This window comes from Emydura macquarii, unplaced genomic scaffold (assembly GCF_026122565.2).
Source record: "Emydura macquarii macquarii isolate MOO-44397 ecotype Brisbane River unplaced genomic scaffold, CSIRO-AGI_Emac_v2 contig_1551, whole genome shotgun sequence".
NCBI classification, from domain to species: domain Eukaryota; kingdom Metazoa; phylum Chordata; order Testudines; family Chelidae; genus Emydura; species Emydura macquarii.
In genome coordinates, this window is record NW_027131688.1 from 23,891,937 (window position 1) to 23,917,433 (window position 25,497).

General features: G+C 38.8%; 1 protein-coding gene across 1 annotated transcript in view; it reads left to right on the forward strand.

The window, feature by feature from the left end:
• The window catches only part of SETD3 (SET domain containing 3, actin N3(tau)-histidine methyltransferase), a 70,918-nt gene extending 47,015 nt beyond the window's left edge, over positions 1-23,903 (forward strand). The window contains exons 7-13 of the mRNA XM_067555080.1: positions 4,260-4,318; positions 5,138-5,252; positions 14,515-14,589; positions 17,089-17,255; positions 18,110-18,195; positions 20,946-21,106; positions 22,316-23,903. Coding sequence (XP_067411181.1) covers positions 4,260-4,318; positions 5,138-5,252; positions 14,515-14,589; positions 17,089-17,255; positions 18,110-18,195; positions 20,946-21,106; positions 22,316-22,762 — 1,110 coding nt within the window. The 3' untranslated portion in view covers positions 22,763-23,903. The remainder of the gene's footprint in view (positions 1-4,259; positions 4,319-5,137; positions 5,253-14,514; positions 14,590-17,088; positions 17,256-18,109; positions 18,196-20,945; positions 21,107-22,315) is intronic.
• Positions 23,904-25,497: the final 1,594 nt, after the last annotated feature.

Consider the following 25,497-nt stretch of genomic DNA (forward strand, 5'->3'; position numbering starts at 1 on the left):
CCTTGCTTTTACAAAGTTGCACAAATGTACCCTCTTGATATGTCAGTTGCCTGAGAGGGAAAATCTGTTAGACAACTAAAGCCTCTCCCTCCCTACCCTCCCTTCCCCCCCAGTCTAGATGCCATACCTGGCTGTTAGACTGGCTGCTAGCCTTGGTGACTAGAATAGCACCCTTTCTTTCTCCAGTGTGGCTGTAGGCAATCTGGCAGCAATCACTGCTACCTTTAAATATTTCTATTTATTTTGAGACACCCTCCAACTGTTTTCAAAGCAAGGCTTGAAATTTGGAGGAAGGGGTATTTTAGGCTGAAGTTAGAGTATTTTAGCACTATTTGAATACAGTATACACCAAATCTTGATTTTGCACCTTTTGGCCACGCCCAGGTTGCCAACTCTTGACAGTATTTTCCCAAAAAGGTTTACTAACTTTCATTTAAATATATGGGATTTGCTCCTTTTTAATAACTCTCTCAGTAGAATGTAAGGGATTTAAATGAGAACACTCACTTTTTTACGTTCCCATTTTTAACTTAAAAAAAATTAAAGCTATTCAAAGCTTTTCATAGAGACTTGATTAGTTTGAATTAGAGTTCATGTAATGCTGAATACCAAGTTCTTTAGCTACTCCCTAAAGATCTGGCTGCATAAGCTTAAAAAGGCTATATCTGATTTTGTTACATATTAAGTGTTTATTTAGTTTAAATACACGTCTGTATCTTTTTTTGATCAACCTGAAAAATTTGCATGCTATGCAGCAGCCATCTTCTATACTTTATTAAATATCTGTCAATTATAAATATCAAGGTTTTACATTAATGTCAAGATAGTGCATCAAAAATTCATGGAATATGTGACTTTTTCCAAGGGTTTTTAATACTTAATGCATTTGTGTCATTTTTCTTTCTAGATATATTGACAGGTTTTATTAAGTGTTTGTTAGGGAGATTTCATTTTTACCAAGGGACGATAAAGAGAAGTTGTACGGTAAATCAATTTTTTAATCAGAATGTTGTTAATGTTTTTTGTCTTCAAACTCTTATAATCTATATGCTTTAAATTTCTTGGTGTATTTTTAACTAGCATGCTAAAATAGTTCAGGGCAGAAATCTAATATGATCAGATATGCTGAATTTAGTGTATTTTAATTTCTTTAAAATAGCTACTAAAATATTGTATTTGTGGAAAGTGTTCTTACATGCTCTTTGTAATTTTATTCTGTCTTCCATCTTTTATTACAAAGCCATATTATTCTTGTCCTTTCTTGTAATTTATCCATATAAAAACACTGGTTACATGCACCTGAGCTATTAAGATATGACAGTCTCTAATTTCTAGAAATTTATAAATGAGGGGATTAACGGAACATACAGCCTTCACCCATAGGTCACATGTTCAAATCTGAATTGATGTTTGTAGTAACTGAAAGTCTGATGTCTGTTCAGTAGCCCATGTGAAATAAACTGGTGGTGTCAGTACAGTTCCTTGTTGTCAAATGTCTCCATCACAAAAACTACACCATCAAAATTAACGTTAATTTTCACACTTGGAGAGCCAAGGGGGCTGATTGATCATAGTGTGGGCTACCCTGTTGCTTTCTAGAGGTGCTCGCTGTAGGCCATGGTGAAGACACTTTGGCTGATTAACATGAGGAAGACTGTGTAGTACATGATCTGAGGCTTCATTTAAGAACTTCACTCAAGTGTGTTCTGTCCAAGATCTTTGAAGTCGAAGTTCATTTTAAAGGAGAAGTCTTGTAAAAATATTGAGATGCTCACTTTCCTTGTTTATATGCCATTTAACTTTTTTTTAGTACGTTCTGACTAATGATCGATCTGCTGTTGATAATTATTCATCCTGTCGAGTCGTTGTTGGGATGAAAAATAAGAATCCTTTGTACACCTAAAGTTTATTTTGATCTCATAATAAACAGGTGCATGTTATTGGTCTATTTACACTAAATTTAGGTTTAAAAGATTAGGATTTCACAATGGTGAACTAGTTTGGACCCCAGTGTCAAGTTGGTAATGCTGGAGGAGATTTTCATTTTAATTAGCTTCATGTTTATTCTAAAGCCGGCTATTATGTATTAAGGGAGGAGGGTTTGGAAGGATTTTGACCTTGCCTGGACATGCTATGACTAATGGTCAAATTCAAAAAGAAATCATCTAATAATTTTGTGCATAGCATTTTGGTGATTATTCTGCTCCAGTGCCAGTAGGTGGCATCAGTGCCACACTGACAAGGTCTCACCTGGTGAATCTGAAATCTATTTTGCCAAAGCTAGTATCGATATGACAGTTGTTGGAAAAACTCCATGTTGCTTTTCTTAAGCAAAATTATTTAATACAAAAAATAAATACAGTAGGAAATGCAGTAAATTTGTAAGCAGAGATATGAAGACTTGTTCCTGGATTAAATATAAATGGGAAGCGGTCAGAAATTTCTCTCACAATTTTTTTTAGGATCTCTAGGCACAGAATGAACTATAAAGGTTTGACAGTTATTAGTTTGTAATAGAACATAAATGTTCTGGTGCAAATTTTTTAAAACTAAACTGTTACGTTGCTAATTTTTTTTTTATTCCACTTCTGAATGTTAACTTTCCTGGATGCTTAGTTCATTATATCAAGGTTTATCTTTAAACTATTAATATACTGGTAATCAAAATGTAAATTAAGTTGTCATAAAGAAATAATTGAGATTTTTAAAATTGTAGCAGAATGCATAATTTCAGTTGTCTCAGATTCTAATATGTTCATCTTTGAACTATGGTATAGTTTGGCTGGAGTGATCGCCTCCTAAAGTATGCTGTTTGTGGCTCAATATTGTGTTAGTGGTTTTGTGAGAGAGGGAAATTGTTTTGTAAAACGTGCTATGAAGTTTAAACATAGAGTAATTTGCTGTGCAATGTTCAGCATATATAGATATTAAAATCATATAGAAATGTAGAAATTCACATTGAATTTTTAAAAGAAAAGCTCAAATTATTAACTTGAAAATCGTAAATTTCAGAGCTAATCCATCCAAAGGGTTAACTACAGGGACTGGGCAGAGCAGACACCTGGGACCTAACACCCAATTGGCAGTCTTTTGTAATGTATAATTTGCCTAAAATTGCGCACTGAGCACAAGCTTTTGTTTTCTAATTGATTTACGGTTTGAGCCACTTTTACCTCATCCCCTACTGTCCTGCACACAGTGCCAGCAAGTACATTACAGTGAGAGATGATAAATTACCATGCACTTGTGATGCTAATGCATCAAGAGTAAAAACTGCATATTACATGGAGCTTCATGTATTAACAGTGCTGCGAAGATACAGCCAAGCAAAAATTCATTTGTATCTTAAGAAATAACCATTTGTTCATTTCATCACTTACTGCAATCTGTCTACAGACTTAATTGAAATTGAAGATTAAAATTATAGTAATATAGCTTTCAATCTGTTAATTGGGATAAAATTTTAAAGTGCTTGAAAAGTCCACGTCTTTTTAGAAAGTTTATGGTAGGCTATTTGAAACATATTGCATTTTGGATTCTTCCAGGAAGTAATTAACCAGAAAAGAGTGACAGGTTATACAGGTTTAAAAAACTTTTTTAACCACAGTACTTTATTTGCTAATGTCAACTAAAGTATATACCTTTTATATCTAATCTGACAAATAATGTAAGAAAAAATGGAATTACCCTACTTCTGGATTAGAGTATCTTCATAGAGTTGCTGCACTAAACCTATCTAACCTATGCGAGTCAGTAAAACTACTTAAATATTTTAATCTATTGAGATTTCTGAAGTGTGGCATAACGTCTGTGAATAAACCCTTTGTGAGTGCAAGGAAGAAAAGAAAGACTTAGAATGAATTCATTCTGCATATGTAAAATTCAGAATTAAGATTCCGGGATGGGAGAGGGGATTGTAGAAGTCGGTGAAACCTCATGTTTATTTCTTGTTCAGGTTTTCGGAGATTGATTGTTTTCTACTTTTATGGAGTCGGTCCACCTTAAATTTTTATTTTTGTTTGGTGTCTGTGAGTTCCAGTCTTGAAATATGAAGAAACAGATTTATGGCGGCTGCTGGGCACAACAAATTAAGTTGACAGTGATGTATGAGAGCATAATAGCATGATGATCCCTCTGTAGCGCGGCTGGACGCCTCCTGCTTCATTTGGCTCTTGTTAGGTTCTGTTAGGCAGCTAAGTAATGAAAATTCTGCTGACTGATTTCTGATTTTTTTTTCTCTTTTCACTTTTATTTCCCAGACCCATCCTAATGCCAGCAAACTTCCCTTAAAGGATTCTTTCACGTACGATGACTACAGGTTGGTGTGCTGGTTTTTAAAGTGAATCTGGGGATCTTGAAAAGTGAAAAATGCTTGACTAGGAAGAAGGGGGAAAACCCCCAAACCTGTTGTTAAACCATTTAAAGCATCAGTATCTGATACTTAATGGTACTCCTTTTTTTGGAAACAACAAAGAAGAGAGTAAGTGTCATGTTTCAACAGTCATATAGAAATTGTCATTCATTTTCTGTAAGAAGAGGAGTTAATTTAGCCAAATGACACGTGACAGCCTGAGATTAGTGTGGTGTTGGGTAGCTTTTTAGATAACTTCTAATCTGCAGTATAAGCCTCCTTATTTTTCATAAAAGGTTTTACCAGCATATATTTACCAGCACAGAATTGATATTTGGTATGAGACCTGAAAAACTTGCTATACATGTGAAGTCTGATTGCATTTTGGAGTTGTCATAAGAAGTGAAATCGAGTCCAGATAAAAGGAGCTTGAGTTGAGTTAAAAAAAGATAAAATATCACAAATAAGAGGAATTTATGAACTCTCATAGGGATCTTTTATTCCTTTTGTAGTTCTGAGCCATTACTTTGGAGTGGTATCTCCCCACAGCAGTTTCCTTCACTGATAATGCTGTGAAGGGAGATGTCAACTTACATGTGAAGTTGCCCAAAATGTGACTGATAAAGGTGTTAATTTTAAAAAGTATTATACTGGCCAGTTTTTAATACCTCAGATAATTTTCATAATTCAGGAAATGCTTATCTAAACTATTGATTTCATTGGGTTGCAGCTGATCAACTGGCTGTGTTTAAACAATGAAATCTTGAAGTTTTTTATTCTTTGCAGATGGGCAGTTTCTTCTGTTATGACACGACAAAACCAGATTCCAACTGAAGATGGTTCCCGAGTTACCTTGGCTCTGATTCCTTTATGGGACATGTGTAATCACATCAATGGTCTGGTAAGGATTTCTTTAATGTGGCTAAGAAGCTTTAGAACTTAATATATTAAACCATTTCAATTACTGTTGCACATTTTAATACCGACTTTTCTTAAAACAGGGATTCAATCTTCCCTGCTGACCCTCAAAAGCAAACATCTTAAAGAAATGTGACAACTTCTTAAATATCTTGAAATATTTCAGTGAGAAAATCCGTCATACTTACGAGACTTTTATATGTAATTGAAGACCATTAATAGATTTTTCTTTTTTCCTTGCACTTTTACAAGTATGCAGCTTTGAGAAGAATTTCCAATTATACAAGACAGGCTTGGTGGCTAATTCTTTCCAGAGAATTTTGAATATTTCTAATCTTCACACATACTAAGTTCCCTATCTAGTGTTGCTGACAAATCTTTTCACAAGACTAGATAGTTTTGTATTGGGTATGTGAAAATGGACTATGGTGGAGGCTCTCTCTCAAAACATCTCTGTTCTGGCTACCACAAGAGAAAGTGGATAGAAATTTGCAACTAAGCAATGCTGCCTGCTCTTAACCATGCCCAAAGAGCTTTGTTATGGAGGCAGGAATGGCAAGAACAAAGTCTAGTTCAACAAAACCAGTACAGCTGTTAGTACATCAAAGAAACCCTGCTATCATATGCAAAAATACTACTTTAGGGCATATTAAACATTTAAAAGATGGCATATGTATATAGAAAGTCAGACCTGCTGACGTTTTGGCTCGCCCGAGTTTTTCTCCTAGCTCATAGGTGATCAAGTTTTGACTTGATAACAGGTTGGTCAGTCTTGAACTGAGGAAATGAGAATTCACAAGAGAATAATTTGCCAGGTTTATTTAGCCAACCATAAAGCTTCTGTGTATTTTAGTTTATATTTTCAAATTATATTGTCAGTAGGTAGGGTGATTTATGTAAACAGCAGCAAATTTGACTTGCTCGTCCATATTTTAGTAATCCGGTCCCTGTAACGGAACGTTGACCTGGACATGTCAGCATGTGTTAGAAGTAGTATTGTCATGAGTGAAGTTTAACTTAAATACTCAATAGGGCTGTAGTAATTATTTGCATTTTTCTGTTGATATTAGCAGTTTTGTTTATTAGATCATACAGCGGGTTTCTTCAGAGAGATTATTACCATGACTGCCTATATCAAATACAGTGGAACTCAGTCCTGCCTGAAGATTTTTCTCTTTTTACTCTCCCTGTTGTTTGTTTATTATATGTGTTTTTTTCATTAACCAGTGCCTCTCACAACTGCGTACTTGTTGCAGAATCTAGGAGCTCTCTTACTTTATTTCAAGGATAGATTTCCTGTTTGACTAGCTTAGAATATACAACATTTCGTAAACTTCATGAAACAATTGAAAAAATAAAAACATCCTGCAAGGCTTAGATGCAAGTATAGTACTTATGTAACTCTCTCTTTTTCCTTGACACTATTGTAGAGGCTTGTTCATGTTTACTAGATGGTCCTTAATGACTGCTTTTAAAAGTTGGGATTTAAAAAAAGGGAAGGAAGGAAAATGATGCTTCTAAGAAAAAACGTAAACATAGCTAGCCCATACTAAAAGCAAGGTCAAACAGGTTGTTTTAATTATTTCAAGCTTCTGCTGATATTGGTAAAGTAATTTTTTGTTATGCTGCTTCATGAATAGACTTGGTGCAGAGGCAGCTTATGGACCCAGAACTGTGAGGATAAAGTGGAGAGGTCTCTTATCAGTTGTTCGTATTACTTACATTTGAGTAGTTTACATAAACAAAGAAAGAAGCTGCAGATTTTAGGAGCTAAATGTTATTGGCTCTGCTCAAATAAAAAAGCTCTGTTAGAACTCTTTCTTCTCAATACGAGTTTAGGTTATTTAAAGGATCAGAAGTAGGAGGAATACCCACAAAGATCACTTTTACTAATCTACCCAGCATCATGCATAATAGTAGGCTTGTGGGGGTCGGAGCAGAGTCCCTTTGCTCTGATTGTAGCTCATCCCAATAAAATACAGCAAGTGCACACTTGATTCACTGTATGAATGTATGAAAAATATGGTGTTGCATTTTCCAGTGTCTATTCCAAAGGTGTAGTGTTGAACTGCCTTTTTCAGTCAGTCCCTAGTATTGCTTTATCCCACAAGTCTTTTTTTCCACATGCTAAATTATAAAATACTCTTTTGGTTTTAGCTGGCATTAGGTCCATCCAGCTTTTTCTTGCTTCTGACACTGCTAATTAGATCAGCCTGTATCTAAGAACAATTGTTAAAGAAATGTTTGTTTTTGTGCATTTCTCATTGTTCATTTTCATTGTTCTTCTTCGAGTGCTTGCTCATGTCTATTCCAAGTAGGTGCGTGCACGCCACGTGCACAGTCCACCTGAAAGTTTTCTCCTAGTGGTACCCATAGGATCGGCTCTGGAGCCCCCTAGAGTCACGCCTTCAAGGTGTCCTATATAGGGCTCTGCCGACTCTCCGCCCCTTCAGTTCCTTCTTACCGCCCATGATGGTTGCTGGAACACAACGGTGTTCTCTTGCATTGCAAGTGCTTCCCCTTTTGCCTTTGTCTTGTTGAGTACCTGTAAATAGTTCAGAAATAGTTGTAGATACTGTAGTGTAGGGTAGAGTACTCCCGCTTATTGAGCAGTCTGTTTTTTCTTCCCCTTCCTGGCCCGGAAATGAGGCATGCCTGGCTTCCAGCCTTGTGGGTCCTGCAAGAAACGTATGCCCAGAGTCGACCCGCACTCCTCCTGCCTCAAGTGCCTAGGAGAATCACATCAGCAGGCTCATTGTAAGATCTGCAGAGGCTTCCACCCTAGGACCCAAAAAGAGCAAAGCCAGAAACTGAAATTCCTTCTTATGGAATCTAGAGCCCATGGAGAGCCGCGAAGAACAGAGGCCAAGCACCTTGGCCTCAGTGAGGAGTGAACTGGCATTGGTGAGGGAGAAGCTGCTTTAGGAAGGACTCTGCACCCAAAGAGTCATAGCACCAGCATGCTTCCCCGGCACCAAAAGGCCTGGGCATGTGGAGGATAACGGCATCACTCCCACTCTTCGGTGTCACATAAAAAGAAGAGAATGGACCCGAGGACATTCACCAATGATGAAGTCCTCTGTGCACAAGGAAGGGAGAAAAGTGCAACCTGCACTGGGCCACTTGAGCCCTGAACCAGAAGGCATGGCACTGTTGACTCCAGTCCCAAGGGAGGGGCTAATTGAGTCCAGTGCCCATGGACTCCCTGGAAAGGGAGGTGCGAGGAGAATTTGCAGATTCCCTCCACACCTGAAACTTTCAAGGCAGCAAAAATGGTAGAGAGGAAGTACTTTGTACCCTCTAAGGACCATGAGCACTTCTCTACCCACCCCCTGCCAGGATAGCTTGTGGTGGCGTCTGCCAATGAGAGAGAGAGGCAAGGGCAGCAAGGCCCCACGCCAAAGGCTAACAATACCAAGAAGTTGGAGCTCTTTGGATAAAAGGTGTACTCCGCTGTGGGACTCCAACTTTGGATCACAAATCAGCAGGCCATCCTTAGCAGGCATGCCTTTAACTCCTGGCAATCAGTGGAGAACTTCAAAGGTTCTTTACCACTGGAATTCAAGTTTGAATTTGCAGCTATAGTCAAAGATGGGGGAAATTGTTACAAAGAACCTGCTTCAGATGGCACTCTGTCGTCCGGCATTGCCATGAGGAGGAGCTCCTGGATTCAGGTTCTGGGTTTCCCTATTGAGGTCCAATTTGCCATTTAGGACCTTTCTTTTGAGGGACAAGCCCTCTTGTCCTGTCAAATGGACTCCAAGCTTCATAGCCTAAAAGACTCCAGAGACACACTAAAGTCCCGCAGGCTACATACACCAGCACCACAGAAGAAACTGTTCAAGCTGCAGCCCATGCCCCATTTCTACCAAGGCCAACCGAGACAAGATTACAATCATAGAAGGGGCAGGAATAACAGAAGGAAAGCCCTCCCCCCCATTTTTCTAACCAAGACGCTGGGCAAAAACAGTAGTCCTCATGGGCAAAGAAAACTTTTTGAGGGTACGCCTGAGGACAGCGTACCAATCACAGACTCGGATCTGCACCATTTTTTATTTTTGAACTGATTATCCCACTTTTACCATGCATGGTCCGAGATCACATCAGATCAATGGGTCCTATGCACAGTGAAGCTGGGATACTCGCTTCAATTTTCTGCTCCCTCTCCTTTCCCATCCCCCTCCCTCCCTGCCCCCCTTCAGGGACTCCTCTCATGAGCAACTTCTTCAACAAGAGGTGCAAGTTCTTCTAAGAATAGGAGCGGTAGAAGAGGTCCCTCGGGAGCTAAAGGGGAAGGGATTCTATTCCTGTTACTTCCTAATCCCGAAGGCCAAGGGAGGGCTTTGCCCTATTCGCGACCTGCGAAACTTCAACAAATTCATGAAGAAAATGAGATTCTTCATGGTCTCTCCGGCCTCCATCATTCCCTCTCTGGATCCGAGCGATTGGTATGCTGCCCTTGGCTTGAAAGACACATATTTCCATGTAGCCATCTTCCCGCAACGCAGGAGGTTTCTCCAGTTCATAGTCAATCAGACACTGTCCTGCCTTTTGGACTATCTGTGGCCCTCCCCTGTGTTTTCACCAAATGTATGTTGGTGGTCACAGCCTTTCTGAGGAAGAAGAGAGTGCAAGTATACCGCTACATCGATGACTGATTGGTCAAGGGATGCACCAGTGCACAGGTAGGGGCAGACATAAGTCTAATAAGGGCCATCTTTGACAGGCTGGGTCTTATGATCAGTGAGCAGAAGTCGATGCTTGCACCCACCCAGAGGATAGAATTCATTGGGGTTGTGTTGGACTGTGGGCAAACCAGGGCATCCCTGCTGGAGGCTCGTTTCCTGACCCTTTGTGACATGATATAGAACTTGAACTACTGTCTTCGGAATTGCCTAAAGTTGCTGGGCCTTATGGCAGCACGCCACTTACATTGTACAACGTGCAAGGCTATGCCTGAGACTGCTGCAAGCTTGGCTAGCCTTAGTTTATCACCCAGCTCATGGCAACATAGACAAGGTAGTCTCGCGCCCCTCCCTCAGTCTTAGAGACCCTATATTGGTGGTGCGATCCTCATGTTGCATGTGCAGGAGTCCCCTTCTTGGCATCCCAGCCTTCTCTGTGTCTGGTAATGAACGCATCAGCGATGGGTCGGGGAGCTCCTCTAGGGGACCTCAAGACCCAATGTCTCTGGTCCCAACCAGAGCTTTTGCTTCATAGCAACGTGAGAGAGTTGAGGGCTGTGCTTCTGGTTTGTCAAACCTTCTAAGGTCACTTGCAGGACAAGGTCGCATTGGTTCTAACATATAGAACATCACTGTTATATTAGCTAAATAGGGTAGAGCTCACTTCTCTCCCCTGTGCCAGGAAGCGCTCACACTGTGGGACTTCTGCATCGCTTGTTCGATCCACCTTGAAGCATCATACCTGCCCCGGATTCAGAATACATTGGCCAACAACCTCAGCAGGTTCTTCCTTACCCTCAAGTGGTCGATCTGCCCAGACGTATTGAGCAGTGTCTTCCATCGGTGGGGTGTTCCTTGCATGGATTTATTTGCACAAAGCTCAACAAGAAGTGCTTGCAGTTCTGCTCCTTCCAGAACCACAGTCCAGGGTCCATCACAGATGCTTTTCTCATCCCGTGACCAAATGTTTCATGCCTTCTCTCCAAGCCCTCTAATCTACAGGGTCCTGGTGAAGATCAGACAAGAAAGGTCAGCGGGTTCTGATAGCCCCCACTTGGCCTCATCAGTACTGGTTTACCACGCTCCTTAACCTCTCAGTGGACACGCCTGTCACTCTACCTCTGCTCCTGGACCTGATCACTCGGGAGCACAGCATCTTGAGGCACCCCAATTGCAAGTCACTGCACTTCATGGCATGGAAGCTCCATGGCTGAACCCCATGGAACAAGCATGCTCAGAACAGGTTAAAGAGGTCCTCCTCAGTAGTAGGAAACCCTCCACTAGGGAAACTTACCTAGCTAAATGGAAGAGATTTTCAGTCTGGACTGCTCCGAAGGATATCCATTCCATGCCGGCTTCAATTCTACATCTGAAACAGCAAGTCTGTTGGGGTCATCAATTAAGGTCCACCTGGCAGCCATTTCAGCATTCCATCCCTGGGTGGACAGATGCTCGGTCTTCGTTAATCCCTTGCTTGCAAGTTCCCTGAAAGGTTTAGACAGGCTGTATCCTCCTACATGTTCACCGGTCCCCCAATGGAACCTCAGCCTTGTTCTCTCAAGGCTGACAGGGCTCCATTTGAGCCTCTAGCAACTTGCTCAGTTCTCTACCAAGCCTGGAAAGTGGCCTTTATCATAACCATAACCTTCACCAGGAGAGTATCTGAGCTCAAAGCGCTTACATCGGAGCCTCCCTGTACTACCTTCTTTAAAGATAAGGTACAGCTTCACCCTCATCTAGCATTCCTACCAAAGGTGGTTTCTCACTTCCATGTGAACTAGAACATATTTCTCCTGGTTTTCTTCCCGAAACCGCATGCTAGTAGTAGAGAGCATAGACTGCATTAGTTGGATGTCAGGTGTGCCTTAGCCTTCTACACTGTGAGAACCAAGCCATTCAGAAGAACAACCCAGCTGTTTGTAGCAGTAGCAGACAGAATGAAAGGGCTACCGGTTTTTTCCCAATGAATTTCATCATGGATCACTTCCCCTTACCCAGCATGCCAGAGAGGCTGCTGCTTTTGGTAAAGCAGTACTGCAATCTGTGGGACTTTGAACTCCGATCCCTCCTTCTATGGTCTAGCTTGAGTCACCTACTTGGAATCGACATGAGCAAGAAGATTAGTAACAGTCTTTTCTTCTTCAACTGTTGTTCTTTGGATGTGTTTCTCATGTCCGTTCCAAGACCCACCCACTACCCCTCTGTTGGAGCTAGCCGGCAAGAAGGAACTGAAGGGTAAGAGTGAAGGGTAAGAGGGTTGCAGAGCCCTATACAGGGCACCATGAAGGCACGACTCTAAGGGGCTCAGAGCCAACCCAATGGGTTCCACTAGGAGAAAACTTTCCAGCGGACTGTGCATGCGGTGCGCACACACCTACTTGGAATAGACATGAGCAACACAACTCGAAGAACAACAGTTACAGAAGGTTAGTAACTGTCTTTTATTCTTCAGTGGGGTTGTATTTTGACAGTCAAAAGTTCATTATGGGTGCTAATAAAGCTTTGAATTAATAAACTAAATTTTGCCTGTTGGGTTGGGGCCATCCTTACTACTCTTTGCCCCTACACCTGTCCCTACACAACTTGATATTCATGAACTGGCCTGCTCCAGCAGTGCATCTAAAAGGACACACAACTTATCAATCTTCTGGAAAAGGAAGCAGCTCCAGTGCTCCTTTTCTTACTATTTCTCCTGTCTTTGTTAACTTTGTAAATCATGAGTCTAGCACTATATGGGACTTTGCAGAGTAGTCCATTAGAAGTGCTGTTATTTTTAAAAGTTTGGCAGTCTAGTGAAACACACTCAGACATACAGAATTCTTCTGCCTCCATCTAGGAATCCGCAGATGCTTCAAATTCTCTCCTTGCAATATTTTTAGAAGATTTTAAGGGTTTTTTTAAATGTTGTAAATGTTTCTTTTAGTTTATGAAGTATACTACTAAGGAAACTGTAAGACACATGAAGCTTTTGAGATAGTATCAAGGTTTTCCTTTTGTCACTGGGGGAGGAAATTTTGAGAAAATAGCCACTGAAATTGAGATGCACATTTTTTAATAGGGATAATATTTAACCACTGGAAAAGATTACCCACGGGTGTGGTAAATCCTCTAGCACTAAGTCTTTAAATCTAGCTGTCATGTCTTTTTGTAAGATGTGCTTTACTTCAGCAGCAATTGACCCAGTGCAATACATGGCTGAATGCAGGAATCTCTGGGTGACTGTGACCTGTGTTACGCAGCAGGTCAAACTGGATGATCAGAATGGTCCCTTCTAGGTTACAGAGAAGGTGTACAAAGGACTTGCAGAAGCATCACAAATTAATTTACTGTGTGTTTGAGCTGTGGCATATATGTACAGTGCCATTATATATGTTCCATATGGCCCTGTTTATGACTGCCATTTTGGATTTGCACTGTCTGAGAAGAGTTCCCTGTGGTCACTTTGAAAGCATTGTTTTGGCTTACAAATGCATGATTGAGTATGCAAGCGGTGTAAAATTTTTAATATGTAAACTGCCAACTAAGCTTTCAATGCAGCCTAAGGGGCTCTCTCCTCAGACAGAGCAAATCCAAGATGGCAGTCACAGTATAGTACCTGTGTTCAGACATAATCTCTGTAAATGAAAACAAAGTTCTAACGAAGCCAAAGGAACTTACTAGAGAGAAAATCTGTGGCTTTTTGCAGTTTGTCCCACAGGTCCACAACCTATTTTATTACAGTGTAGTTGTGTAGACTAAATTCAGAATACTTGTCACAAAAGTTGTTGATTGCACAGCTTTCTTATGTCTCGCATGGTCTCTGAATCCTTTATGGTATAGTTTCCATATTGAATATGATTACTCAAAAGCATACCAGATTTAACTTTAAAAAAAAACATTTTAGAATATCTTATTAATATGAGCGTTTTTATTTTCATTATTTTTAAAAGAAATGTATTCAGGGTATGGTAAAAAATCCTCCCTTCCCCTCCCTCCCATTCCCCCCCGTCTGCTCCCACACAAAAAATCCCTTCAGTATCTGAGAATAATAACTTTACTTGCAGATAATTCCTTTATCTAAAGTTAATTGGAGTTCTCTGAAGTTGGTATCCCCTAAAGATCCACAGTTATCCACTCCTCTTTCATTGAGAGAGATCGAAAATGCACTGATAGTTGAAGGGTCTGACACAGAATATAACACACTCAGTTCAGCACTCCAGTGTGCCTCACAGGAGTGACTTAAAATGCAAGAACTTTATAATAAGGTACTGGATTTAGCAAGGGACCAGCAAGTGTTGGTCTATGGAGGGTACTTCCCTCAGAGCTTTCCATTTACTTCAGGTAAGTAATTTCTTTCCTTGCTCTTCTCTAGTGCAGACATTTAATGTTCCTAACTAAGAAATGATTGCTTAAGATTCATAAAACATTTAGTACCAACTGTGTTACGTCAGGTGAAGAAAAAGCAGCATGTGCAATTACTTTAGATAATATCCATCTCCAGTAAAAGGCAGCTTTATGAAAATGGGGAGGAAAGAAATGTAATATTCTAAAGACTCATTACTTTTATTTTCCCTTGGGTAGATTACTACTGGCTACAATTTAGAAGATGACCGTTGTGAGTGTGTAGCGCTTCAGGATTTTAAGGCTGGAGAACAGGTAATGTGAGTCAGTTATCTATTCCATGGCTCTTTGGTGAAGTTTTATGCAGAAATGTTGTGCATACAACTGACTTGATGAAGAGAGTGAAGATTTCACACAAACTACTCCTTGTCTACTTGATAACTAAACTCAGATGTTTTAATTAGTTGCAGTAGAGCCTTGCTAATCTGCACAAAAAGTGATGCTCAGTATTTCTCTGCAAAGATTTAATAGCAGAGTCCTGTGGGTAAGGCCTTTGTATAACCAAGGTTTTGTTGTATGTGGATAATACTTCATAAAGTACTAGTAAAGCTAAATAAACTACACAGCAGTTGTCAAAATAAATGAACAAAATACATTCTTTGTCACATGATCATTTTCAGCTCGCCACTGTAGGAGTTGTATGCTTCCTCCTGAATAACAGCCATTTCATATATTTAATCACTGGGGAGTGTATACATAGAAGCCACTGATTTAGAAATTTTAGCTGTGGTTATTAAAGGTCCATACCCAAAACTGCACTCAATGCCTTGGTTTCCATCAGCAACAGCAGGTGGCGGAACTCTCCTTTTTGGTTTTGTTCAGTGCTTTTTTCTGTTTGACATTTCTTACTTAGTTTTTATTTAACTAGTTTGTGATAGCCTAGTACTTGTCCAATCAACAGGTAAGAAGAGGTGTTGTTATCAACATCCCAGTAGGCAAAGACCATTCGTCCAGGAGATGTTTGGCCTGTGTTGTGTGCCCCAAGAGCTTAGTCAGAATGAGAAAGGAGCCTGAAAGTAGTCATCCTGGACTGAGACTAATTGGTCCAACCATTAAAACAGAAGGCCCAAGACTCTAAAGCTTTGCCTACACCAGGAAAAGTGCCCATTGCTGAAAACAGGTACAGATGAAATGGTGTTGAGCACAGTTTAGCTGGAATTGTAGCCTTGGATGCTGAATATAGTTGTTCACTGATCAGAGGATAAACTAAGCTGTGTTCAGCATCAATTCAGTGTAATGTAGAAAAGGCGTGCGTTAACTCCAGGATGTATTCTGCAGATATGAGTGGAAAGATGCTGACCTCAGATCTGTCACATCCAGTCTATTAAGAATTAATGCACGAAGTTGTTAAAAAGTAGTATTTCTCTAAAGATGAGAAGCATCTGTCCTGTAAAACTTGAAGAACTGAGCTGATTGAGCTAGTATATAAACAGCCTCTGCATGGAGTTTCCTTGACTGACAGGGGCTTGGATCATGTGTTCTGACACTTGGTTCCCAAGCAGGTTCCTTGCACTCATAGATGAGTGCAGGACTTGAACTCCTCTCTAGTTCTGCTTTCTCCTTGGAGTACAACCTTTGTGCTCAAAAGAATGTTTAACGGATATATCCCTTTCTTATCCTTCATGTTTTTCTAAAAGATATTCTGTAGTTGGACTTGAAGTAGGAATTAGTACAGGGAAATCCTGTGGCCTGTGTTATGCAGAAGGTCAGACTAGATCACAATGGTGCCTTCTGGCTTTAAAATCTATGAATGTATTAATCATATCCAAGGCTTGCCTAGGTCTGTGTCTCATATCTGTGTATCATAGAACTATCATGCATAGAATCATTACCTTTATAATGCAAACTTATTTAAGAATCTAAATCATTAACAGGCTTTCAGATAGATAGAGAGACAGACAGACACTGACTTTTTAAAAAGATGAACTCAAGCTCCTTTAGGAATCTGTAACTAGGACATTGTTTTTATCTATAAAGGCAATGATTGTATTGGATCTTTGTATGAGATAAATGTCTGATTTCTGTTGACAATTGCATTATCAAAGAAAAGTCCTTGTGGCTCAGAATGCAACAGCTAATGTTGTGGCTTGCTGTACCAAGATCTTTATACAGCCGAATGCTAGGTGAAAAAATTGCAATATGAACTTTTAGTGATTTTTTTTTTTTTAACTCTCAGTTCTTTTAAAACCCTTGTTGCTCTGTATGCTGCTTAATCTGGCATTTTATATTGTTTCCTGCCTCTTACAGTTTACATGTTTATGTTTGTATGGGCGCTTGAACAACAGACATTATCATAATATAAATATGAAGTATATTTTTATAAGCCAGAGGAACATGGTGAATAAATATAGTCTTAAAGTACAAACTTGATTTAGAAAAAGTGTGAGAAAATGGGGATAATATAGAAAGCATCCGCTGAATACCGACAAGATGTCTTTGTATGATATTAAATATCCTAAACACCATAACAGTTGTTTCCCCTAGCATGCAGGGTATAAAATAACAGGCCCATTTCAACTATATGGAAATTTTGAACACATTGCACAACTTCCTTGGAGTCTTATGGCAACTCTTGATATTTTGAATCGTTAAATGAAAATAAACCTGCATTTCAGTCTTATAACCGCATACATATTGTATTTCATGACAATATAACTTTTTTCAGTAAATAATTTTCCACTTAACATCAGTTTTGTGAGTTAATCTTAAGCTTTCCCCCTTCCCATCCCTTCACTTCTCTTTTCATCCTTTTAGATTTACATTTTTTATGGCACTCGGTCGAATGCTGAATTTGTGATCCACAGTGGTTTTTTCTTTGATAATAATTCACATGACAGAGTGAAAATAAAGCTTGGAGTGAGTAAAAGTGACAGGCTGTATGCTATGAAGGCAGAGGTCTTAGCTCGTGCTGGCATTCCAACGTAAGTAAAACAGAATGAGCTGAATTTTTTCTTTTATGCTTAAAATATTTCAAAATGTACAGAGTCCAGTAGTGGATTATTAAAATTGCTCTGCAATAGTTTGCTTAGGCTTAATACCTTGTCTGTTTTTCACAGTGTTTTTCATTTGCTATATAATGAAGTTTAGTGAACTGTTCAGATCTATATAATCTAGTTTGGTGTGTCTACAAGGGGAAATTTCATTTGCTTTAATAAGTACTTGGGTAAAAAAGGTGAAAGAGTTAAATGTGAACCAATGAGTGACTTTTATTTCTTCCCTCTCCCTTCTCCAGACGTCCTGCAATGCTCAATTTGTCAACTATAGTTGTTTCAACTATTTTTCCTTAGTATAAACTGTTGTTAGGTCAGGCCATAGCAGGGTGGGCAGCAATCATGAAACATTGTTTCCCCAGGGGTAAAGGAACAATCCTAATGGAAGCTATTATCCAGGCCCTTCTGTTGTTGAATATGTCAATAATTGATTGACTGATATTGAAACAATCATAATACTGCTGGTTAACATTTTGAAACCAGCACTTAAGTAAGATTATTCTTTTATTTATATATATATTACTCATCTGGCTATTAAAACCAAGCATGAATTTATTATGAAAACCATATAAAAAGTCATTGTAAGTGTAAAACTGCCTGTCCTGTGGAGAACTGATTGTTCTTTTTCTGGGACAGGTTGGAGAAATTTCTTCAGTTCAGACTCTGAAATTGGTGTGACCTCATATTTTTTTCAGAATCTACTCAGATGCCACATTATGATACATTAAAGGTTTCATGTTGAAGCTACCACAGTCTAATTCATATTCACTTTTTTTTTTGGTCAGGTCCAGTGTTTTTGCCTTGCACTCCACTGAGCCTCCAATCTCCGCCCAGCTTCTGGCTTTCCTTCGAGTGTTTTGTATGAGTGAAGGTAAAACATTCATGAAAATCCATATTGATGGAGGTTTTTTAAATGGGAAGATAAGAGATGTTCATATGAAACAAAACTAGAAAACTTTAAACTGAATGTTTTAAGGAGAAAATTGAAAAGGGATCTGTTTGTGTGGAAAGAACACAGAATAGAACATGGTTCTCTTATGTAACATTCTTAAATTAATAGAACATTAGGGGATGTTGAGTGTTCTAAAAGTATGTAAAGTTGCATCAGTCCACATTCTTGGGTTGTGTGGTATTAGGAGTCTGCTGACAGCCTGAGAATTTTGGGGGGACTTTCTTCTCAAAGCAGCAGATGTGGTAAATGTGCTCATTTTGAAGGGTACCATATAGTACATCACCACTGCCTTTTTTCCTTCTTGTGATGGTGCTAGATGGCTTTTGCTCTGCAGTCTTATTTATTCAAAGGTTAAAAAGTGGCCCACGGTGCAAGGTCATCTGAGACCCAGAAGTTTGCCACATGCTTATAGTGACAGCATTTCAGCCTTTACCACCAGATTCTTCTGGGAATGGAACTGGAAAATGCCGCACTATAGCAGAAATCAGGGACACACCTCGAAGTTGGCAATTTGAACATTTAAATCAACATTTTTGGTCACTCATAGTCTAAATGAACTTGGCTTGGGAAGTAGACTTTCAGAGCTTAACTTTCAAATATGCACGTGTGTAGTTGTACCAGGAAAAATGTGTACAGTTATTAACTGTTCACCTAATTTATGCATGCAATAACTTCATTGGTGGGTACAATCACAACTGTTTGCTAGTTAGGCCCAGTTATGTGCCTAATTTTGCATATGCTGTTGCACTTGCATTTATGAAAATAATCCAAAAACCTATGTTTTTGGAGGTTACAGGTAAGAACCGTTCATTTCACAGCAGGGAGAGCAACCATATCTGCGAATTTGAGTTGCTATGAACCTGGATGCCTGCAGGAACACTAGAGGCATGTTGAGTTTTATGTATGTATTGTATTGTATTATTTTGTTCAACTAAGAAGATGTAATACACTTAATGTAATTACTTCACTGTGCTCCCATCTCATTGGATTTTTTAAAAAAACCTTTATTTTTATTAAGGTAGTATTGATAAAAGGGGGCTCTGTAGTTTTTCATAAGGCGGTTTTTGTTATCACATCCCTAACTCCTCATCTACCTTCGCCATCTTCAGACAGCCCCTCCCATGTAATTAAAAAGTATGTGAATTAGATAGCAGTGTCCCATTTTTCAATAGTATTCGTTTCATGATTAGTGAATTATTTATAAGACTCCCACCAAATATATCTATTTACCTACTTTATGGTTGGGTGGAGGCCTTTTTCATTTCATATATCACTTTATCATATAATGGTCTTATAATTTTTTGAGGGTTGCAGGAGTGGATTGAAGGATTTCTGATACGTCAAAGGTGTTAATCTTTGTACATTTAAACTAACTATGATACTTTAACCCTAAATTCATAAATAGTAAGTATATGTCTGCATTATCACCTGTGTTCTTGTGACATGAGCTTTTTTAATAGCTGATATTGCCCTCAGAAACGCTATACTTTGGGACTGTAACTCATTTTGATATATATATATATATATATATATATATATATATATATATATATATATATATATATATATATGGCTTTATGGGGGAAGATAGTGGGAGGAGTGGTTCGTGTGTATACGCTCTAATCTTTGAAGAGCTGTTGCTGCTTCATATGCTGAAAGTTTGTGGGATACTATTGGCATGCACATTTGTGCTTCATTTAGAATTCTAAACTAGTGTGGGGTTTGGTACTGAACTTCTTTTAATTTCAAAGGGATGTCACCAAAATGATTACATAATAATGTAATTCTTGTGGGATGTGAAAGGATTGGTGAATTTTCTCTTGGAGAAAATATACCTAGAGTTTACTGGTGTGCAATTGAAGTATATGTCCTAGACACTCAGTATGAAAACTGCAGTTATTGTCTATATTTAAACTGCTCACTGAGGAGCGGTGTGACATGAATCATTGATCCATTAATGAGAAGTTCCTTGCCTTAGTAACTCTTCCATCAACAAATGAAACTTACATATGTGTCACTGAAGTCTATTGTATAAAATGCGAACCTCAACTTTTGTATTGTTTAATTTGAACTTTGACATGCTGCTTTGCAGGAGAGAGTTTTGGTAATTAAAAGATTAAGATTAATGGAATTTACATAATGCTGTCACAAGCCAGTTGACATTTTCTATATGAGGCACATTTGATGGATGTCTTTTGACCAACAGTCTTCAGTTTTGCTACTGAAAAAAATAACCTTTAATGGTAGAAGAACAATTCTCTATGGCTATATATACAATAAAAGAAACATTTCAGGGATACTGTGTATAAGTACACCCAGCTCTAAAGTATTACCTCCTGTGTTCTGCTTATCACGATCAAGGATTATATGTGACAATATATCTGTAATTGACATGCAAAATAAGAGTTATGATGTGTACAGTAAGCCAAAATGTTCATGACCTTATGTAAGAATGAACTGAAGGATACCTTTTTCTGCTAACCTCAAGATGCTTCCTTGAGGGGAGTACTAGAAATAGCCAGATTGTTGGATCACTCCTTTTAAGTGGAGAAGATTTTTTTTCAAGCAATATAAAATAGTTATTGAAAATGAAGCTTTCTAAGTTTTGTCAGCTACCGTAGTGAAAGGTGAGATTGTTCTTAACATACTGTTCTTCATAATTATTGCAGAAGAGTTGAAAGAACATTTAATAGGAGAGCATGCTATTGACAAAATCTTCACTCTGGGCAACTCTGAGTTTCCAGTTAGCTGGGACAATGAGGTTAAACTTTGGACGTTCCTTGAAGCCAGAGCATCCCTTCTTTTGAAAACCTATAAAACCACTGTGGAGGTAAAAGTACCAAAAACTTGTAATTCTGTACAGTCTGTCTTGAGGTTTCGGCATGGTGATTCTAGCAAAACAAAACTTCATTCTCCTTCCCTCTTCCCCCCCCACCTAAAATCTTTTTTTTAATCGAGTTTATCTTAGTTATCTGACCATTCATTTTTTTCACATTTTTAAAAGTATAATTTATGTGGACTAGCCAAAGAAAATAAAGTAGGTAAGATTTTAGCAATCTGTATTAATTTGTTTTTATGATTCTGTAAATTTTCTCCTTGTTTTTCCACTAGTAAAATGTGGAATCATTTCTAATTTGCTATTCTATATTTTCCAAATGATTTACTTAGACTAATGTATCCAGAAAGTGTGTCACTTTTTATTCACTTGCACTATAGCTGTCCGTAAAACTTACTGACTTGGGTTCCTACAAGCTGATCTGTGTGGGAGGGACTTGGGCTCCTTTAGGGATTCCCATGGACTTCGGTAGGGCTCCATACAGGCACAAAAATCTGCCTGTGTGGATCAGCTTACAAGATCTCGAGCCTTTGTTATTGCAAGTGTGATGGGGCCAGCCCTGATGGCTATAGGAGGGTGCTGGAAGGCATATATATCAGCCCCAGGCTTAGCAAATCTTTGTTCCCTGGGTGATCCAGCTGCGGCCACTCCAGGGCAATTAGGCCAATCAGTCCAGCTGCGGCCACTCCAGGACAATTAGGCCAATCAGGCCAGCTGGGGCCAATCAAGGAACTTGTCCCAGCAGTTAAAAGCCTCCCAGTCAGGCAGATGGGGGCAGCTGAGAGGGAGTTGAGTAGAGCTGCTACAAGGTGTGGAGTCAGTAGAGGAGCTGAGCTGAGCTGAGCTGCTGCAAGGTGTGGAGCCGGTGGTGGAGCTAGTGTAGGTGTAGCGAGAGCACCCAGCCACGGGAGGTAAGAAGGAGCCTGTGCAACCAAGACCAGAGGACACCGGCCCCAAAGAGCCTGAAGGGGAGCCACAAGCCGGGGGGGCTACAGAAGAGCAACCCAGGGAAGGTAGTAGCCCCTTGGACTAAGCTGTTTGAGGCTACTCCTCGCAGGGTCCCTGGGTCCCCCCCGCTCCCACCCAGCCACACCACCGGCATAGCCGTAAGGAGCGCAGACCCACGGGGCAAAACAGGCCCACCTTGCCACACAAGACAAAAGTTGGATGGATTTTATTAATAATCATTTATTTTTCTTCCAGGATGATAAATCCTTCTTGGAGACTCATGACCTTACCTTCCATGCGACAATGGCTATTAAATTGCGTTTAGGTGAAAAAGAGATTTTGGAGAAAGCCGTGAAGAGTGCAGCTGCTAACAGAGAGTACTATAGCAGACAAATGGCAGAAGGAGCCTTACTTCCTAAATATGAAGAGAGTAATATTGCTTTGCTAGAAAACACTGTGGCAGACTCTAGACTCCCAATTGTCTTGAGAAACCTAGAGGAGGAAGCAGAGGAACAAGGGGACTTAAAGATTGTTGAAACAATTGATGCAGAAGTCACAGAGAATGGGTTTGTAAATGGTGAAAACGCTTTACTTAATGGGACCAAATCAGAAAATGAAAATCTAAATCAAGAGGAAATCAACAAAGAGACTGAAGATGCCAAAGAATCTTCTTCAGACAGTGCTGATGAGGTTAAAGAATAGTCATAAAATAAAGTTTGACTTTATTGTGAAATTAAAATTAGCAGACGTTTATGAACAGTGCATTTACATTGGTGTGTTTCTTTGTTAACATTTCTCTTTCTGCAGAGGAAAATGTTTTTGCTGCTTTATATAAAAATGATTTTTTAAGTTATTAAAAATTTTTATCATCCCTTTTCAATTAAGATTGCCATCTTGCTTTCAGGCAAAAACTGGGGAAAAGAGGTGCCTTTGGAAATTTTTGCAGACCTTTGTGGGACAAATGTATTTTTTTTTTCTTGGGGAAGAATTAAGCTCTTCTATCTGCTGTGCTTTGTTGTTCTGTCACTCTGACTACCGAAATTAAAATCTTTCTCTGCCTCTTGCCAAGAAAAGCAGAAGGCAGGAGTGACTCGGTATTCAGCATGAAGGTAGGAGAGCAATAAAGCAGAAAACTGAATAAGAGGATCAGAAACTTGGGAGACTGGAGGAAAACCTGTTTAAAACCAGGTACACCAGTCCAAAAAAGGTAAGGTGGCAACCTTATTTTCAATAGTTTTAAATGTTGATGAGAATATTAATTATATATACCTACAGTGATTTTTAAGAATTTCAGTTTACTTTTGTGTTTTGTTTACTTTATAAAAACATTTCATCTTTCTCCTTGAATCAAAGTTAGGCTACTACAGTACATCATCCACCTAATTTTAAAGGCTGACTTTTATTTTAAAATGGTACCTTCTTATTTAAACATTGGCAAGGTAATGGAGAGTTTGAAAGCAGATAGGCCAAGCCACAGCTTTAAACTTGTGTTCAAAGTGAGGTTGCTTCCCAACTTCTTCACTTTTTCACAATTAGCTAAAGATATTCAAAGCTACACTTTTGGCTAAAACCATTATTAAAATGAAAACATGAGTAATATTCCTGTCTGCTACTTTTTCATTTTTATGTAGTATTGGATGTAACACTGAATATGACAGCTGTTAGCTAATCTTATTTAAACTGCATCTGTTGTCTGAAATATATTTGATTCTGTTTCCTGAAGGAAAAGGCAAGTAAGCAGGAGTAATTTTTGGTTTGGGGAAGACCAGAACCCAGCCTGCTTCACACTTTACCATTTAAATTGTGTAGCTGTCTGATGCACGTTGGGTTACCTGCACAATGCTAGCTATGTCTGCTATCCAGCAGTATTGGTCACCCCTCTCTTATACATTGTGAATTCTATGTGAAAGCATTTCCATCACAGTGCAATACTGAAGTGAGGATAGTTTCAAGGCTTGTCTTTGAAATTGCCCATTTTATTACTTTTAGGAGAAGTGAAAAATAAACAGCTTAATTCTGAGCTCAATTTTAAGGACTTTTCCCTTTTACACTATTTTATCTTGGAAAGTTCAAAATAATGGAAAGATTAGGCAAGCTTGGAAGACTGCTTAAACTTTAATGAATGTAGCAACTTGTTCATCCAAGATTGGTTGCATTAAAATGCTTTTTGACATTTACAATCTTATTTTAGATTTTTGCTTCTCTTTTACATTGCAACTTGAAAAATGTGCTTTTGCATTAATCGTTGGTGCAATACACATGTCAATTAGTAACTTTCATATTGCCATAGCAACTTTGGAATCCAATGAGATGTAAAAAAAAATGTTAAATAGTTTTTTCTAAATATTTCACTGAGAATGGCATGTTGCCATTACACTTGGGATATTGTTTCCCCACTAAGTAACTAGAGGCTGGACCGATATTTTTGTAACTAAAATGCTGGTTGTAGGTAAAACAGCATGCATTTACATTGAGAGTTTAAATGTCATACAAAAGTCACTGCTGTTCAGTTTTTATTAGAAACAATACTCTTCCATTTCTGCTTCTGCCTATTTCATTGCACATGTAGAAGGCGATATGAAATTCTGAAACTAGCTCGCCCTAAACATTTTCACTGTAATCCAAAATCTAAATGATTTAGTTCAATCTGATGCACTGTATTTTTTTCCAATATTTGCTGTTAACTATGACTTAGCAAAACCTGTGGTGACCATGGGCAGGAATGTGTGGGTTTTCTTGAATAAAGCATAGTTCTACAATGTCTTTGCTAGTAAGCGTATTACACAAAAAAACAACAAAAAAAACAACCAATCCTACCTAGTATTTACATGGCATTTCTCTTAATAGTGAGAAGGGAATGAAACCTGTTACAGGTATACATTTCATTACTAGACCGAAGGCATCAGTCAAATCAAGAATGATCATACCAAGAGTGGTAAATGTTGATCTATTAAGCAATCTCATTTTCCTACTTTTGATTTGGTTTAGTGTTACCTAGGAAAAATATGTTGGATACAATCATATTGCAGAATAGTCTAATCTTGTAGTTTACATTTCTACTCAAAGAAATATTAATCTAAAATCTTCCTTAAGCATTTGAAAATTGAGGGGGGAGGGAATGATTATTTTGGCACTGATAAGCCCTTATAGCCATCTGTCATGAAAACAGATCTTTCAAAAGCATTTTAAAGTTAACTTTCTTCTTACTGTTTGGCTATATGGCTGTTCACACTAATCCTAGGATACATGCCAAATTTTGCTTCTGTTTAGTTATCTATATGTAGTATTCTTGTAAAGAGATGTCAGTCAGATTTCTCGGACTGTTCTCCAAGAAATAAAGAATATTTTCTTTGAATTCTGCATGAAAACCTATCTGCTGAGGGTCGTTTCCCTAACAACCTGTAACTTGTACATCATATTTGGCTTTGTATAGTATA